This window comes from Schistocerca serialis, chromosome 7, assembly GCF_023864345.2.
Source record: "Schistocerca serialis cubense isolate TAMUIC-IGC-003099 chromosome 7, iqSchSeri2.2, whole genome shotgun sequence".
Classification (NCBI taxonomy): Eukaryota; Metazoa; Arthropoda; class Insecta; order Orthoptera; family Acrididae; genus Schistocerca; species Schistocerca serialis.
The window spans coordinates 175,321,152-175,341,089 of NC_064644.1; the positions used below are offsets into that span (position 1 = coordinate 175,321,152).

Genomic DNA, 19,938 nt, shown 5'->3' on the forward strand with positions numbered 1-19,938 from the left:
ATTAGTACATGGTCAGATACTATTCGAGAGGTGGTTGACACCATCACACAGCTCACAAATGATCAACACTCGTTGCATGTATGGGACTATATGCCTCAATCTCATTTAAAATATTTTATGCATTTCATTGATATGTACGCTACATTAAAAAAAATAATAAAGTTTATTACATCTAATACAATAATATTTAAGTGAGCTTTTATGAAGATACTGATTTCTTTTATTAAAATACAGTATGTTTATCATGGAGATTCTTTACTCCTTGCAAAAATAATTCAAGAATATTATATTGTGACATTTGACATGTAAATCTACAAACTTAAAACTAAACATCACATTTATTAATGTTCGGTACACTATTACCTCTTATTAGTCCTTTCTAAATACAAACATTTTATTGCAAATATTTTTTCATGACTTCGTTCTTCTTAGTCCAGGGAACCGAGTAAGCTGCTCTACAATAGGTCTTGTGCGGGAATATATTCATTTTATATTGATAATCTTTTATGATACCAGGTCGTTCAATGAATACTTCATGATATTCAGACAATAATTCGGTCAATTGCTTAGCCTCAGAAGTATTAATTCAAGTTGTCTCCTTTATTTCTTCTTGTATTGTTGCCACGATGTCGTGCACGTTGCTGGGTACATCGTTATTTCGGTTTTGACTACATCTGTGCTGGTGCTCTTGGATCAACATTAACATCTTCTGTTTACTGACAGAAAGGTGTACCTTTTGCATAAATGGAAGGTTTGCGCCGAACTCAACATCAAAGTTATCGGTCACTGTTGGTGATTAAGATAACACGTCCCCAGGGCGAGATTAATTATACCTTCCTCTTCCCGAAGGAACTCAAGTCCAAGTAGCACTGGTACGGATAAGTTACCTATCAATAGTAACGTGCATGTCAAGCGATCATTTCCTAAGGTAACTTCCGCCTGTGTCTGGAATTTTATGGTTTGTGTCTTATTTCCTAATGCTCCAATAGCCTTGCAATTTGCGACGGGAAAGATCGGTAATTTTCCTAATTTTGAAACTTTCTTGAAAAACTGCATATTCATTACGAATGCATTTGCACCTGTATCGAGCAGAATTGTAGTTGGTATCCCATTTATACTCCTGGTGACACTTGCTTGAATTATTTCCTTTTCTATCTTATCAGAAATGACAGGGTCTAGATATAGCTCATCTTCTAATCTATTTCCATCCTGATATCGAATCATGTTTATATTGTGCTTCTTCGACCTATTGCCTTCCTTGTTGCCCTCGGTCGCCTGGCGAAGGCCTACAGGGTCCGCAATTAGTTTGTCGGCTTCTGTGAATTTTGTTTGGTATCAGAAGGTACCTCTGTTATTTACACATTTTGTGAATTTTCTGTTGGAGTTGGAGGTGGCCTGCTTGTATCCCACCACGGTAGATATTAAGTGTTTGACATCGGAATAGCTTGGACATAGTTTATCGGCTGGCCTGTATTAAAAGAACCTTGCGACGGTTGCCAATGGCTTGGTGCTGGTTTCCGCCAATATTCGTTATCTCCGCGCATATTCTTTGGCTTATCTTTGTACGGACTGTCTGGTCTGTGGTCATTCCGTCTTTTTCGGTTATTAATGTCGCTATGAAAATTTGAATTCTGATTGTGATGCTGCCTTGGATTACCATTCGGCTGTTGGTATTCTTCGGCTTTCCTGTAATCCTTGTTATTATTATTGTTGTAACCACAATCTTGGTTGTATTGGTTTCTATTACTGTTATTGTTGTAACTGCTGTTCCCATAAGATTTATTTTTATTGTGCTTAGAACTAGCTTCGCCCCTATTTCCCTTGTTTGAATTCCATGAATTCTTTCCGTTCGGACTGTTTCTATTTCTGGTGACATCAGAAGTTTTTCTGGCGTCCTACTGCACAAGATCCAAGGAATCGATTACAGACAAAAATTCTTTTAAGTCGGTGTCTGTAACATTGAACAGTTTCTCTCTAATGTGGATTGGTAGTCTGGCTTTTAGTACTCGTAACAAATCTCTAGTGGTAACTGGCTCATCCCAGTATCTGGTCACGTTAACATATTTTTCAAAATATTTCCTTAGTGGACCTGATTTCGGATTATAAACTTCGGCATTGGATACTGTTTTACGAAGTCGCTCTTGAATAGACACCGACCAAAATTGATCTAAAAACGCCTTTTCAAAGTCATGAAAGGTTTTACGAGTTTCTGCGGCATTTAATGCCTATAATGACGCATCACCAGAGATATGCGATACCAGAAATTGTATCTTTTGTTCTTCTGACCATAATTTTGGGAGAACACTTTTGAAATTACTGATAAATACAACAGGGTGTACGTTTCTTTTGCTTTCTTCATTGAAGATCTGAAACTGCCGATGCTTGATGAGACTCTCTTCATGCATCAGAGTTGTTAGTTGCATTGCAGTGCTATCATTTGCAGGTGTTGCATTTACCTTTTTACAAGTACACTCTGCTTCGTTATCATGATTGTTTCTTTTTGTCACGCATTGCTGTGGCAAAATCATTTGATTAGCAAAGTCTGGTTTTCTTTGTGGTACAACAAGATTCTGTGTAGAATGTTTTGTGTGCGTTGGCCTGTCAGCATCAGTGTTCTAATTGTTGCATACTGGCAGATTTTGTGGGTTACAGTTTTCAGGATACATCGCTCTGGCTATCTCGGTTTTGACTTGCCTATGAATTTCGGAAGGAATATCTTCCTGCAATGTATCGACAGCTGTGGTTAGAGCTTTGAATCTATTTTCAAGTTTATCCACATCAGTTTGAAGGCTGCTAACCTGAAGTGGAATTTTCACTAATGGTTCGATTGTGGATTTCACTGCGTCGATCTCTTTTTTCACATGATTAGTAATTGCACTATCCCGTTCGTTTAAAGTTTGATTGATCTGGCGGACAATTTCCTCATCTGTTTTAAGAAATATGTTGTTGATATTTTCAACTAATTTCCTTTCCCTTTCTTGGTCTTTAATTTATTGTTCCTGTCTCTCTCTAGCACTTTCTTCCCTCTGCTGGATAGTAAATTTTTCGAATAATGCTGTTTGACGTTCCAGCTCTCTAGCTCTTTCTTCCCTTTCCTGGATAGTAAAATTGTCGAATAATACTGTTAACATATCCTGTAACTGCATAGCGTGTGTGTTGTGCATTTGTGCCCCTGGGACGGTACAAATAGTGTCTCTATTTTCTAACTGATTGACTGGTGGAGTGCCAGTTTGCTTCGACAGCTCTTCAGTCTCACTACCTGTCAAAACATAATCTACAAAATTGTCATCGGTAATTAAATTCTCAAATGACTGAGTAGAAGTGTGAACAGATTGTTCTACTGGAGGATCTGATACCATTCCTGCCTCCGTATCCTCACTAGGTTTAACCAGTTTCCTTGGCCTAACCATTTCATACACAATATAACACAACAAGTCTATGTATATCACTGACACATATACATCAACACAAAATAATCTTATAACTAATACACACACACACACACACACACACACACACACACACACACATATATATATATATATATATATATATATATATATATATATATATATATATATATATATATATAAAGATTTTCCTTTGCTCAATAAATAAGTAATCATTTAAATTGATGCCACCAAAATAAATTACTAATACTGTTTTGCAAATTAGTTTAACACAAACCCTTGATATTTCGACCAGAAGTACAGATGAAGTTGCTATATAATCGCAACTAACAATGGCTGCGCTTCTTGCAGCTATGATAAGACAATTAATACAAAATTATAATTAAAAGAGGAAGTGGTTTTTTTACCAGCAAATGAACATAAAACTACAATAATTTTACGTTAAATGTTTTTCATTCAACAGACCTCAGATCGATTCGCGTCTTCCGTCGGCGATATATATACAGGGTGAGTTACCGCTGGATATATTTCGTAAACCACATCAAATACTGACGAACCGATTCCACAGACCGAACGTGAGGAGAGGGGCTAGTGTAATTGTTTAATACAAACCATACAAAAATGCACGGAAGTATGTTTTTTAACACAAACCTACGTTTTTTTAAATGGAACCACGTTAGTTTTGTTAGCACATCTGAGCATATAAACAAATACGTAATCAGTGCCGTTTGTTGCATTGTAAAATGTTAATTACATCCGGAGATATTGTAACCTAAAGTTGACGCTTGAAACCTGCGACGTTCAGTTGCGTGTTGTAACAAACATGGGCCGCGGTCGGCAAGCAGCATCTGCAGGGACATGTTTACGATGACGACCGTGTTTACGAGTGTGGCTGTAGTGCACTGTTGTGGTTTGGTCTAGCTGTTGTCGAGTCCGCATGTAGCGCTTGCTGCTATTGTTATTCTGCATTCGTCTCCGCACGCAGACCAACTGTAGTACACCGTGTTACCAGACATCTGTGATAGTGTAGTGTTGTAGGAACTGTGACCATGGTGTATTCGAACTCTGAAAAGGCGGAGATGATACTCATCTATGGCGAGTGTCGACGAAATGCAGTTGAAGCCTGCAGGGTGTATGCAGAACGGTATCCGGACAGAGAGCATCCAATGTGCCGCATATTGCAAAACATCTACCGCCAACTGCATGCAACAGGTATGGTCGTAGCACGCAAACGGGTCTGTAACAGGCCCGTCACAGGAGAAGCGGGTGCAGTTGGTGTGTTAGCCGCCTCTGCCAAGAACCCACACATGAGTACACGAGACATTGCGAGAGCCAGTGGACTGAGTCAAAGTAGTGTCATGCGCATACTGCATCGTCACCGCTTTCACCTGTTTCATGTGTCACTACATCAGCAATTACATGGTGATGACTTTAATCATCGAGTGCAATTCTGTCAATGGGCATTAACAGAGAATGTGTTGCAGTTCTAACTGTTTACCAATGAAGCGGGTTTCACAAACCACAGGGCAGTGAATCTACGGAACATGCATTACTGGTCCGAGGACAATCCTCGCTGGCTCAGACAGGTAGAGCGACAGCGACCGTGGACTGTAAATGTATGGTGCGGAATCATTGGCGACCACCTCATTGGTCCTCACTTCATTGCAGGGGCCCAAACAGCTGCAACATACATCGCGTTTCTACAGAATGATCTGCCAACATTGCTCGAAAATGTCCCACTGGAAACGCGTCGACGTATGTGGTATCAGCATGATGGTGCACCTGCACATTCCGCAATTAACACTAGGCTGACCCTTGACAGGATGTTCGACGGGCGTTTCATAGGACGTGGAGGACGCATAAGTTGGCCAGCCCGTTCTCCTCATCTTACACCTCTGGACTTCTTTCTGTGGGGTACGTTAAAGGAGAATGTGTACCGTGATGTGCCTACAACCCCAGAGGATATGAAACAACGTATTGTGGCAACCTGCGGCGACATTACACCAGATGTACTGCGGCGTGTACGACATTCATTACGCCAGAGATTGCAATTGTGGGCAGCAAATGATGGCCACCACATTGAACATATATTGGCCTGCCATGTCGAGACACACTCTATTCCACTCCGTAATTGAAAACGGAAAGCATGTGGGTACGTGTACCTCACCCCTCATGGTAATGTACATGTGCGTCAGTGAAAATGACCAATAAAAAGGTGTTAGCATGTGGACGTAATGTGCTGTTCCAGTCTCTTCCATACCTAAGGTCCATCACCGTTCCCTTTGGATCCCTACGTAATTCGGTGCTCTCCGATACACACGATCGAACAGCGGAGGAGTGGTACTCAAGCGTCAACTTTAGGTTACAATATCTCCGGATGTAATTAACATTTTACAATGCAACAAACGGAACTGATTACGTATTTGTTTATATGTTCAGATGTGCTAACAAAACTAATGGGGTTCCATTTAAAAAAACGTAGGTTTGTGTTAAAAAACATACTTCCGTGCATTTTTTTATGGTTTGTATTAAACAATTACGCTAGCCCCTCTCCTCACGATCGGTCTGTGGAATCGATTCATCAGTATTTGATGTGGTTCACGAAATATATCCAGCGGGAATGTTAGGTGACTCACCCTATATATACACTCCTGGAAATTGAAGAGCACCGTGAATTCATTGTCCCAGGAAGGGGAAACTTTATTGACACATTCCTGGGGTCAGATACATCACATGATCACACTGACAGAACCACAGCCACATAGACACAGGCAACAGAGCATGCACAATGTCGGCACTAGTACAGTGTATATCCACCTTTCGCAGCAATGCAGGCTGCTATTCTCCCATGGAGACGATCGTAGAGATGCTGGATGTAGTCCTGTGGAACGGCTTGCCATGCCATTTCCACCTGGCGCCTCAGTTGGACCAGCGTTCGTGCTGGACGTGCAGACCGCGTGAGACGACGCTTCATCCAGTCCCAAACATGCTCAATGGGGGACAGATCCGGAGATCTTGCTGGCCAGGGTAGTTGACTTACACCTTCTAGAGCACGTTGGGTGGCATGGGATACATGCGGACGTGCATTGTCCTGTTGGAACAGCAAGTTCCCTTGCCGGTCTAGGAATGGTAGAACGATGGGTTCGATGACGGTTTGGATGTACCGTGCACTATTCAGTGTCCCCTCGACGATCACCAGTGGTGTACGGCCAGTGTAGGAGATCGCTCCCCACACCATGATGCCGGGTGTTGGCCCTGTGTGCCTCGGTCGTATGCAGTCCTGATTGTGGCGCTCACCTGCACGGCGCCAAACACGCATACGACCATCATTGGCACCAAGGCAGAAGCGACTCTCATCGCTGAAGACGACACGTCTCCATTCGTCCCTCCATTCACGCCTGTCGCGACACCACTGGAGGCGGGCTGCACGATGTTGGGGCGTGAGCGGAAGACGGCCTAACGGTGTGCGGGACCATAGCCCAGCTTCATGGAGACGGTTGCGAATGGTCCTCGCCGATACCCCAGGAGCAACAGTGTCCCTAATTTGCTGGGAATTGGCGGTGCGGTCCCCTACGGCACTGCGTAGGATCCTACGGTCTTGGCGTGCATCCGTGCGTCACTGCGGTCCAGTCCCAGGTCGACGGGCACGTGCACCTTCCGCCGACCACTGGCGACAACATCGATGTACTGTGGAGACCTCACGCCCCACGTGTTGAGCAATTCGGCGGTACGTCCATTCGGCCTCCCGCATGCCCACTATACGCCCTCGCTCAAAGTCCGTCAACTGCACATACGGTTCACGTCCACGCTGTCGTGGCATGCTACCAGTGTTAAAGACTGCGATGGAGCTCCGTATGCCACGGCAAACTGGCTGACACTGACGGCGGCGGTGCACAAATGCTGCGCAGCTAGCGCCATTCGACGGCCAACACCGCGGTTCCTGGTGTGTCCGCTGTGCCGTGCGTGTGATCATTGCTTGTACAGCCCTCTCGCAGTGTCCGGAGCAAGTATGGTGGGTCTGACACACCGGTGTCAATGTGTTCTTTTTTCCATTTCCAGGAGTGTATATATATATATATATATATATATATATATATATATATATATATATATATATATATATATATTAACAGTAACTTTCTCACAGCCGGTTTATTGAATCTCTACTACTTATGACTGCTGGTGTTGAATCTAACATGAATGGATCGAATGTTCCGTTTGTACGGTTGGAAGTTATACTAAACATACATGGACCCAGGTTCTACCCACATACTCTTCTGCAGTGGTCAGCAGTCTTTACATGATTCTTCTGTCGTAACAGTTCTAGTATTAGTAGTACAGCAACTCAGTGTACAGATGTCAATATTCGTGAAAAACAATGCATAAAAATCATTAATAAATTGCTGTGGCAATTTATACCAGTAATAAATTACAAATTTTTTGGGTTATTATTTCATTTAAATGAACAAATGTGCATTGGTGGTCCCTGTTTGGGCGCCAGTGTGGCGGTTTCGCTTATCATCAACATGGACAAATGCAATGAGTATGGATGATATGATACTCTATGGAATTCTGCGTTTTGAATTCACTCTGTTATTTAGCAGTTGCATTGATTTGATTTTGTAAATGATACTGACAATATTATACACATATATAATGCAATATTCATACTACAACTTCTCCCAGATAATTATTTTGTTAAAATTGCACAAGAATTCCACCTGACGTAGTGTAATAATGTTGACTGTAAGTTGTGTTCATATCACTAAAATTACAGATCGTACATCAGAGCTTTTATAATTTTTGTCTTTGATGGATTTAGTTATTCTTAGCAAATTGATCATGAAAAGGAACCACAGAATATCACCCGCACACAACACTGACGTATGCTACCAGAAATATTTTTCTCCGTGATTGATGTATAGTTTAATTTTGGTCTCATACATCAGCAATGAAATCTTGTTCAACAATAAATACCGTCAGCACTGATCTTAGAGGATGCAGTCTGATTCGATTTTTTTTTATATATAAATGGAGTTCAGTACCACGTGCGCATTTATTTCTTACACATCGGAATATTGTTTGCAGTTTCAAGTAATTTAAATTTGCCGCTGAGATAAAAGTTAAGATGGCGGCAAACAAAAGATAGAGGATTTCTTTTTTAATTAAGATTTTCCATTGCTCAATAAATAATTAATCATTTAAATTGATGCCACCAAAAGAAATTATTAATACTGTTAGTTTAACACAAACCCTTGATATTTCGACCAGAAGTACGGACGAAGTTGCTATATAATTGCAACTAACAATGGCTGCGCTTCTTTCAGCTATGATAAGACAATTAATACAAAATTATAATTAAAAGAGGAAGTGATTTTTCAATAATTAATCATAAACAGTTTTAACGCATTTGGCTCTATTTGTTTTTTTACCAGCTGTAAAACGTCGCGGTCTCCTGACCTTCATTGTTTACATGTTCCGCCCTCACAATCATGTTCCGCACATCAAAACGCTTCATTCGAAGCCAAACTCGATAAGGTAAAGTCAATGTTGTACGAATTCATGTAAACTATATGCAATTGACAAGTGAGCGCACCGTGGTTTAAATACTCGAGGCTGGCGTGCACACATACGTTCCAGATACGACGGTCACAAGAGCTTTTAGTTCAGGGGAGAGGCCGCACAGCGGGACGCCAGGCCGTTCAGAGGACGACCCAGCCCATGTCGGCCGGTGACCACCCGTAGCAGACAGCGTGAGCCCGAGTGAAAAGGGGGAACGACCCCGTGTTCGGCTTAAAAGCAAATTCCGCTACATTGTGTGGGAGCGGCCAGCCTACACAATCTTTACAAAGATACCACACAGTTTCAGAGATTTTCACAGGGAGACAGCAAACGCCAAACGCCAAAGCTACAAGTTTCCGGATTGGTCGCCTTAAACGAAACGTCATTCTCCCGTTTTAGAAGAGCAATGCTGATTGGCAGACTATATTTCTGACGCCTTGAGCTGAAGGAATAATGGAAGAGACCGAAAGATATACACCTTCACGTCTGATGTGGAGAGGGGCCGTTCCGTTGTCGCTCTTGGAGCGAGAACACGTAACGAGAGCGTGCGCGCTCGTACGTGTACTCGAAAGAGCGAGGAACAAGTCTCTCCTCAGAACTTCACTGGGAGAACACCTCTTTCGAGAGCGAATCAAAGGGCGACTCTATATTAAGTCCTTGCGATTAAGCGTTGTTCACTGTGTTGGCCGACACACTTGTTGTGCGGTGTGAACGGACAGAGTTATAGTTAAACGCCTGCGAGCGAATTTTGAGTGTCATCGCGGTGGACTGGTTATCTGACCGGTGTACCACGCCAATAGTTAGACTAGGGGCGAATAGGAATCCTTGACTTCATCAAGACATAGGGAGAATTTGATTGGCGAAGGTCAATCCAGATAGAAGGAGAGTTATCTTTAGAATGAAATTTTCACTCTACAGCGGAGTGTGCGCTGATATGAATCTACCTGGCAGATTAAAACTGTGTGCCGGATCGAGACTCGAACTCGGGACCTTTGCCTTTCGCGGGCAAGTGCTCTACTTGCCCGCGAAAGTCAAAGGTCCCGAGTTCTAGTCTAAGTCCGGCACGAGAGTTAACTTATTTGTCAGCAGCGAGCGGCGCAGACAGCAGTCATCGCAGCTTACGCTATTGTGCGCTACAGCTATTGCGAGCTCCATATTTCCCCCACAACAGTACACTTCACTGCATTTCACACGCGACAGCCTCGACCATACCTAGCAACATTCTAAAGGATGATTATTCAAGTTGAGTAGGCGCGCCTCTCAGCCATTCTGCGAACGCAACAAGCATCTTAAACTTTGTATAGAAATTTCATTAGCGAATCCTATCCTTGAGAGGTAACTTCACATTCCGAAAAGAACCAGGATATAACTTGTTCAATTCATAACTAAAAGTGCCATTGTGATTTTTCAGAATTTTGCAAAAATATATAATAAGTTTCGTTAGTCTCATGTTTTTCTTACACTAACTAGCACTACTCCAGTACCCAAGTATCCTACTAGTAACGTAAGACATTTGGTGAATTATAGGTCATTTCCTTACAGCGGACGACTCCAGAAGATATTTATTGCTGAAAGTTTTTCAGGCATTTCTCATTAGAACGTTAGGAGCGTCTGTCTGACTTCTGTAGTAGTGTGGGGGTGGAAACTGCATCTTGCAGGAGCCATAGGGTAAAGGGTACATCTCAGATTAATCCGTTGCGCAGAATAACAGAATAGCAGATCAGCCCCACACCTCAGACAGCAAATGAACATAAAACTACAATAATTTTGCATTAAATGTTTTTCTTTAACAGACCTCAAATCGATTCGCGTCTTGCGTCGGCAACGTACATCAGAAGATGACGACAAAAGGGTACAAAACAAAAGAAAAGAATGACATAGATTATATATATATATATATATATATATATATATATATATATATATATATATACACTCCTGGAAATGGAAAAAAGAACACATTGACACCGGTGTGTCAGACCCACCATACTTGCTCCGGACACTGCGAGAGGGCTGTACAAGCAATGATCACACGCACGGCACAGCGGACACACCAGGAACCGCGGTGTTGGCCGTCGAATGGCGCTAGCTGCGCAGCATTTGTGCACCGCCGCCGTCAGTGTCAGCCAGTTTGCCGTGGCATACGGAGCTCCATCGCAGTCTTTAACACTGGTAGCATGCCGCGACAGCGTGGACGTGAACCGTATGTGCAGTTGACGGACTTTGAGCGAGGGCGTATAGTGGGCATGCGGGAGGACGGGTGGACGTACCGCCGAATTGCTCAACACGTGGGGCGTGAGGTCTCCACAGTACATCGATGTTGTCGCCAGTGGTCGGCGGAAGGTGCACGTGCCCGTCGACCTGGGACCGGACCGCAGCGACGCACGGACGCACGCCAATACCGTAGGATCCTATGCAGTGCCGTAGGGGACCGCACCGCCACTTCCCAGAAAATTAGGGACACTGTTGCTCCTGGGGTATCGGCGAGGACCATTCGCAACCGTCTCCATGAAGCTGGGCTACGGTCCCGCACACCGTTAGGCCGTCTTCCGCTCACGCCCCGACATCGTGCAGCCCGCCTCCAGTTGTGTCGCGACAGGCGTGAATGGAGGGACGAATGGAGACGTGTCGTCTTCAGCGATGAGAGTCGCTTCTGCCTTGGTGCCAATGATGGTCGTATGCGTGTTTGGCGCCGTGCAGGTGAGCGCCACAATTAGGACTGCATACGACCGAGGCACACAGGGCCAACACCCGGCATCATGGTGTGGGGAGCGATCTCCTACACTGGCCGTACACCACTGGTGATCGTCGAGGGGACACTGAATAGTGCACGGTACATCCAAACCGTCATCGAACCCATCGTTCTACCATTCCTAGACCGGCAAGGTAACTTGCTGTTCCAACAGGACAATGCACGTCCGCAGGTATCCCGTGCCGCCCAACGTGCTCTAGAAGGTGTAAGTCAACTACCCTGGCCAGCAAGATCTCCGGATCTGTCCCCCATTGAGCATGTTTGGGACTGGATGAAGCGTCGTCTCATGCGGTCTGCGCGTCCAGCACGAACACTGGTCCAACTGAGGCGCCAGGTGGAAATGGCATGGCAAGCCGTTCCACAGGACTACATCCAGCATCTCTACGATCGTCTCCATGGGAGAATAGCAGCCTGCATTGCTGCGAAAGGTGGATATACACTGTACTAGTGCCGACATTGTGCATGCTCTGTTGCCTGTGTCTTATGTGCCTGTGGTTCTGTCAGTGTGATCATGTGATGTATCTGACCCCAGGAATGTGTCAATAAAGTTTCCCCTTCCTGGGACAATGAATTCACGGTGTTCTTGTTTCAATTTCCAGGAGTGTATATATATATATATATATATATATATATATATATATATATATATATATATATATCGTGGATGTTGTAGGCGACCTGAAGAAAGGCATATGTGGACGACGGTTTCAGTCGGAGGGGGAAGTACAAGAGTCGGGTGCAGTCGTGGATACGTAAGCGGCCTATCAAGTTCTACGATACAGGAATTGATCGTCCTGTCTCTGGGTGGGATAAGTGTCTTTACGTGTATGGTGATTACTTTTGAAAGGAATCATTCCACAGTCCCGTTGCAGTGGGTGTTCGGCTTTCATTTGACTGCGCTTCATGTACCACGAAACTTATAGTATAATCATGAATACTACCGAAACAGTAAGACAGTAACACGGGTCAATCTTTAAGGCTACAGTTTCAATTGCAGGCGTTGTCCGCACACTCGTAGTTAAGGAGGGACTTCCGGTAAAGCTTCTGTTAACCTGGCAAACCGGAGTATATCTATGACTAAATGTCTGTACAGAAGGACGTAAAGGAATCCTCCCACTACCCACTGGCAGTCTCGTGTTTTCAGTCGCTTCTACAGCAAATAAAAAGCCTTCAGTTTCACGTAGAAGAATCACTCGATCTAGTTTTCCCAGTTGATAACTTGAAAGCTTCACGTGGTCGCCTGATTAAACCTTCTGAATACGGATCGGGCCAAAGGCTAACACAAAAATCAAGAAAATATTCTCCACTCGTGGAAAGTTTCCGAGTGTCACAATGAGCTAGGGTTCGCGCACTATACGTCCACGGCTGGCAAGACAGAGGCAGTATCCCGATCTCCGATCTCACGTCCACGCCCACGACCACGACTCAATGTTTTCCACAAAATTCCGAGGACGCTTGCACTACATCTACACTAAATAAGTCATCTAAACGTGTGCAGTGGAGCGCGCGTCTGCTACCATTATCACCTCCTCTCTTCTCTGTTCCATTGGTAAGCAAAAAGAACGAATGCTGTCAAACTTCCGCCATAGCACCCAAGTCTCCCGATATCTTGTTGTGGTCATTCCATGATACTCGTATTGAAGGGTGTAATGCTGGCCGACTCTTCCTGAAACGTACGCTCTCGGAATCTAAAACAATTATATGCGTAGTGGTGTACAACATATATATTGTCACGTGCGCCACTGAAGTTTGCTAAGCATATCCGTAACATTCTCGCACCATCTATGCCATCCCGTGACGAAACTCGCTGCATATCTTTCGAGCTTTCCAGTATCTTGTATTTAACATAGTATGTATCCCAGTAATTAAGTCTTTTGCAAGCCATTTCGGTCGTGGATAAACTGTATTTCTTCAACCTTCTCCCTATAAGTCTAATTCTGGCACCTTCTTTTTCTGCAACTTGTTTTTTGTGGTCTTTTCGTTTTAGATCGTTCGGGTTAGTATTTTGTAATTTATTTCTTTCGTAGATGAACTACAATTCTTTAAAATTCTCCCAATTAACTTAAGTCGGGCACCCGATTTCCTGCAATTTTTTGTATTTTGGGTGCCGCAGTTAGTTACTTCTATGTGTCCTACGGAAGTTACTGTTTCCAGTGGCTTCTCGCCAACAGCGTAATCGAAGTGTCGTAAAATGGAGTGAATAAAATCAGTTTTCAGCTTTAAAAAAACTGATGATTTTAAAAATAAATATGAAAATCAAAATTATATGGGATTGTAGATTTTGTGTCTAACCTTAAACTTATAATCAGAGTTGAAACCTAGGTCATGTTTTTAAAAAATTAAAAAACTTGGTATTTCTTTTTACTCCAAACAGAGGGGTGAATAAAAACAGTAGTGTTAATATTATTAATCTTCTTATTTATTCGCCTTTGTGGTAATAGGGACATGTCAGAACCTATTTTGGAACTAGGAGAAGCAGAAACAAAATTTATCTCTTTCAAAACTTCTATTATTCAATAGAAAACTGAAAAATAGTATAAATTTTGATTTCGTATTTTGCTTTTCGTATAAAAATTGTTATATCTCTAGTTACTCTTCTGTAACATTAAAGTTATGAAGTTGGTTTGTTTGTTAATACATTAAGTTACCTAAATCATCTTTAAAAATTATGTCACTGAATCTTCATGTCTTCTTCTAGAAATAATAAACAGCTAGTCAGCAGTTTGGGCTTCGTGTCTGTCTTGGCTAAGATAAAGCGTTCGCTATGCTGTTCACAGTGGATTTCTAGCATTCCTATTTTCTTATTCATTATTAAACCTTCTCCTGCATTAGTCCTATTTTATTTTGTATTTATAACCATGCATTTACCTGAAAAGAAGTCCTGTTCTTGCTGCTACAGAGCTTCACTATTTCCCTCTATATATAACTTTACTTTATCCATTTCCCTTTCTAAATTTTCTAACATACCTGTCCGTTTAACGCCATTCTCTGTGCTCCCGTAAGAAGCCAATCTGACTCGATTATAGGGGCATTCTGCAGCTGTCCAAATTACGATGCCTATGCAACCCTTGATGATTGCGTTACACTTCTGACAGAAGTATCCTATCCAAATTTAAGGTGTTGTCTGGTACAACCACTGTGTATCCGTGAGTGGCGTGGGTGATGAAGTCTTGACACCCGGCAGTGAGCAGTGACGTAGTCTTGCCGTGTTACCCACGTCAACCTGAACTGTGTTGCAGTGTTGGAGTCGTGGGGTCAGCTGCCCGTGTCTGGTTTGCTGGAGGGCAACACGGCGCTGCTGGGGAACTTCGACGAGTGCCTGGACGCCGGCGGCAAGTACTGCCTGGCCAGCGTCCATCTGCAACACGTGTCAGCCCAGCAGGTAAGGCAGCCTCGACACGCAGGCTACACTATGATAACATCACGATTACAGCGACAACCATACTTCAGTTTCGCGGAAGGGAATTAGAAGCAGTGACACTTACTGCCGACATATCAAATCACAATAACGGAGGTTAAAATTTCTTCGGAGCTTAGTTTGTAACACATCATCATGTTGACACTCCTGATGATTCAGCGATTCAGCGATCTATTGTTCATCAGGTGAGCAGCTGGGCATAGCGATATGTTCTTCCCTTTTGTTTAGTTAAAAGTTCCTTAGGGCATCTGAAAGATTCTTTTATCGAAATGATGTAGAATGACTCAGTTTACAAGATATACATTAATGGTTAGTGTTAACATTCATAAGCAGAATATTTTTAGTGATTCTCACGCTAGTGTACTAAATTTTATTATTATTATTATTATTATTATTGTATTTTATTTCATTTTATTTTATTTATATATTTAATTTTTTACTGGCTACCAGTTTTTCAGTAGAAATTCGTTGAGATCTCCAGGAGAAATAATCTTAAATTAGATTTAAAACTTTCTTCGCTACATGTCAGACATTTTGTATTATGGGGCAGATGATTAAAAATTTTTGTTGCTGCATATGGACCTTGTGCCGCGAAATGTATGGTTGTGATCCGTCGGTGGCTCCGAATGATAGTGTCCACACGTCCCAACACCGCAGGAGTCACAGCTGTGTGCTGCCGGCCGGCAAGCGGGAGATAGGTTCACGCGACATTTTTGCGATGATGACAGGTGCCTAGCCCATCGACTCACCGTGCTTTCTTCACTGACACGTCTCGTCTCGGACATTCTGCAGGCCCCTACGAATTCACACAAATGACGGAGCTGATCCCTCATGGTACACAGATCAGGTCAGAACATCGTTGCAGAAACAACGAAAAACGAGTGACAAATATAAAGGAACGCAATATCCTCAAGACTGGAGATATTTTACAGAAGCTTGAAATCTAGCATGGACTTCAATGTGACTTATAACAGTTTCCACAAAGAAACTGTCTCGGAATCTGCCAAGAATATCCAAAGAGATTTTGGTTTTATGTTAAGTTTGCTATCGAAAAAACACAATCAATGTCTTCTCTGCACGATAGCAATGGAAACACTATCGGTAACAGTGCTGTTAAAGCAGAGTTTCTAAACACAGCCATCCGAAATTCCTTCACCAAAGAAGACGAACTACATATTCCAGAATTCAGTCCGCAGCTCGTGGTCGTGCGGTAGCGTTCTCGCTTCCCACGCCCGGGTTCCCGGGTTCGATTCCCGGCTGGGTCAGGGATTCTCTCTGCCTCGTGATGACTGGCTGTTGTGTGATGTCCTTAGGTTAGTTAGGTTTAAGTAGTTCTAAGTTCTAGGGGACTGATGACCATAGATGTTAAGTCCCATAAAAAAAAAATTCCAGAATTCGTATCAAGAACAGCTGCCAACGTGAGTACTTTAGAAGTAGGTATCCTCAGTGAAGTGAAGCATCTTAAATCAGTCAATAAAAGTAAGTCTTCACGTCCAGATTGTTCACCAACTACGTAGAGAATCCTGATGCGATATACAAAGGCTCGCTCTACGAAAGATCCGTACTCAAAGGCTGAAAAGTTGCACAGGTCACACCAATATGCAGGAGACGTAGTAGAAAAATACAATCAATTACAGGCCCATGTCATTAACGTCGATATGGAGCAGGATTCTCGAACATATATTGTGTTCGAACATTATGAATTACCTCGAAAGGAAAGGTCTATTGACACATGGTCAACACAGATTTTGAGAAAATCGTTCTTGAAAACCACAAGTAGCTCTTCATTCACACGATGTGTTGAGTACTACCAGCAAGGGATTTCAACTGATACCGTATTTCTAACTAAAAGGCTTGTCATCACTGTGTATCCAATAAAATTTTATCTTTTCGGAGGAGAAGCGGGAGGGGAGACGACACGACGTGTTTAAGCCAAGAACAACGGTACTAATATTGTATAATTCGGTTGTATCTGATAACTACCATTATTTGTTACTGTGACAAGTTTAAAGTTATGGTGATTTAAAAATGTTAAAACATTAACAATCAACTATGAGCGAAACAAAATAAAACAAAACTTCGATGGTGACCGGTATTTTCGTTGACGGGATTCTCATTTTACATAATCAACAACAGGTCTGCAACTAAAACGATTTAACGTACAGTCTACGGACTTTAAACGTACAATATGTAGCTACAAGAGTCAATTTTATTGTGATATAAAATTAGTGTAATTTAATACACGAATTATTCACTGTAGTTTCAGTCAAAGCACAGACATACAACGATAGTGTGATAAACAGAGAAGTAATTATTAAGTAAAATGAGTTAAAAGCTATCATCAGATAACACGCTTGTATTACAGACGAAACAGTTGAGAAACGTTGCTAAAAGATAAGGTAACTGGACAAGGCAGCCACACTCCACTTACACCTGATAGTGAAGAAGTTCACGGGCCAACCGACACTAAACTTCGAATCACGCCATGAGGCAGAAACTGAAAAAACGTAACTGTCACACAGGAGGGAAAACTTAGTTGGAAGGAAGGCATGAACTATTGGCTGATGAACCTCACCTACGTAAATACGAGCTTGCCTTTGAAGCATAACCCACAAAAATACATGCAGCAAGATTTCCCTGGTAAGTTGCATAAATTTGCGATCTCCTAATAACTAGAGAAAGGGAATTGGTGATTTACTGCACAACGCACCCAACAAAAAATACTTTAAACGTCCTGAATAATGACGCATTAAACATTAAAGCAATTTACAGAACACCAATGAAACGTCCGCTAAACCCGCTGGGCAGAACACGTAATAGGATTGTGGAAAGGGCCAAGGGTTGAAGTCAGTTTCTGCTTATAATTGTCATTTATTGTAATTTAGCAACTCTTTCACGGCTGAAGGCCTCCAACAACAAATCTTAACAAGATAAAAATCCAAATACAACAGCAATAAAATAATTCAAAAAACAACATATGCAAAGTGCAAAACAAATGGTTGAGGGCCACAATTAATTTCAAAATTTTAGAACATATTACCATAGACCTTTAAAGGCAGAATGCCAACAAGAAATCTAAAAAAGGTCAAAAATTCAATTAAGATAGCAATAAAATAATTTAAAACCCAAAAGGCAACATATACAAGGTGCAACACAAATGGCTGAGGGCCACAATTAAATTTCAGAACTTCAGAATATACACTCCTGGAAATTGAAATAAGAACACCGTGAATTCATTGTCCCAGGAAGGGGAAACTTTATTGACACATTCCTGGTGTCAGATACATCACATGATCACACTGACAGAACCACAGGCACATAGACACAGGCAACAGAGCAAGCACAATGTCGGCACTAGTACAGTGTATATCCACCTTTCGCAGCAATGCAGGCTGCTATTCTCCCATGGAGACGATCGTAGAGATGCTGGATGTAGTCCTGTGGAACGGCTTGCCATGCCATTTCCACCTGGCGCCTCAGTTGGACCAGCGTTCGTGCTGGACGTGCAGACCGCGTGAGACGACGCTTCATCCAGTCCCAAACATGCTCAATGGGGGACAGATCCGGAGATCTTGCTGGCCGGGGTAGTTGACTTACACCTTCTAGAGCACGCTGGGTGGCACGGGATACATGCGGACGTGCATTGTCCTGTTGGAACAGCAAGTTCCCTTGCCGGTCTAGGAATGGTAGAACGATGGGTTCGATGACGGTTTGGATGTACCGTGCACTATTCAGTGTCCCCTCGACGATCACCAGTGGTGTACGGCCAGTGTAGGAGATCGCTCCCCACACCATGATGCCGGGTGTTGGCCCTGTGTGCCTCGGTCGTATGCAGTCCTAATTGTGGCGCTCACCTGCACGGCGCCAAACACGCATACGACCATCATTGGCACCAAGGCAGAAGCGACTCTCATCGCTGAAGACGACACGTCTCCATTCGTCCCTCCATTCACGCCTGTCGCGACACCACTGGAGGCGGGCTGCACGATGTTGGGGCGTGAGCGGAAGACGGCCTAACGGTGTGCGGGACCGTAGCCCAGCTTCATGGAGATGGTTGCGAATGGTCCTCGCCGATACCCCAGGAGCAATAGTGTCCCTAATTTGCTGGGAAGTGGCGGTGCGGTCCCCTACGGCACTGCGTAGGATCCTACGGTCTTGGCGTGCATCCGTGCGTCGCTGCGGTCCGGTCCCAGGTCGACGGGCACGTGCACCTTCCGCCGACCACTGGCGACAACATCAATGCACTGTGGAGACCTCACGCCCCACGTGTTGAGCAATTCGGCGGTACGTCCACCCGGCCTCCCGCATGCCCACTATACGCCCTCGCTCAAAGTCCGTCAACTGCACATACGGTTCACGTCCACGCTGTCGCGGCATGGTACCAGTGTTAAAGACTGCGATGGAGCTCCGTATGCCACGGCAAACTGGCTGACACTGACGGCGGCGGTGCACAAATGCTCCGCAGCTAGCGCCATTCGACGGCCAACACCGCGGTTCCTGGTGTGTCCGCTGTGCCATGCGTGTGATCATTGCTTGTACAGCCCTCTCGCAGTGTCCGGAGCAAATATGGTGGGTCTGACACACCGGTGTCAATGTGTTCTTTTTTCCATTTCCAGGAGTGTATGTTGTGTTCGAACATTATGAATTACCACAAAAAAAACGGTCTATTGATATATAGGTGACACGGATTTTGAGAACGTCATTCTTGTGACATATAAGTAGCTCTTTATTCACACGATGCATTGAATGCTACTGCAAGAGATTTCAAATTGATTCACTGTTTCTGTATTTCCAGA

At 43.4% G+C, this 19,938-nt stretch overlaps 1 protein-coding gene across 1 annotated transcript in view; it reads left to right on the top strand.

Moving 5' to 3' along the window:
* LOC126412249 (nose resistant to fluoxetine protein 6-like) overlaps positions 1-19,938 on the top strand; it is a 385,456-nt gene that overhangs the window by 163,664 nt on the left and 201,854 nt on the right. The window contains exon 4 of the mRNA XM_050081747.1: positions 14,964-15,106. Coding sequence (XP_049937704.1) covers positions 14,964-15,106 — 143 coding nt within the window. The remainder of the gene's footprint in view (positions 1-14,963; positions 15,107-19,938) is intronic.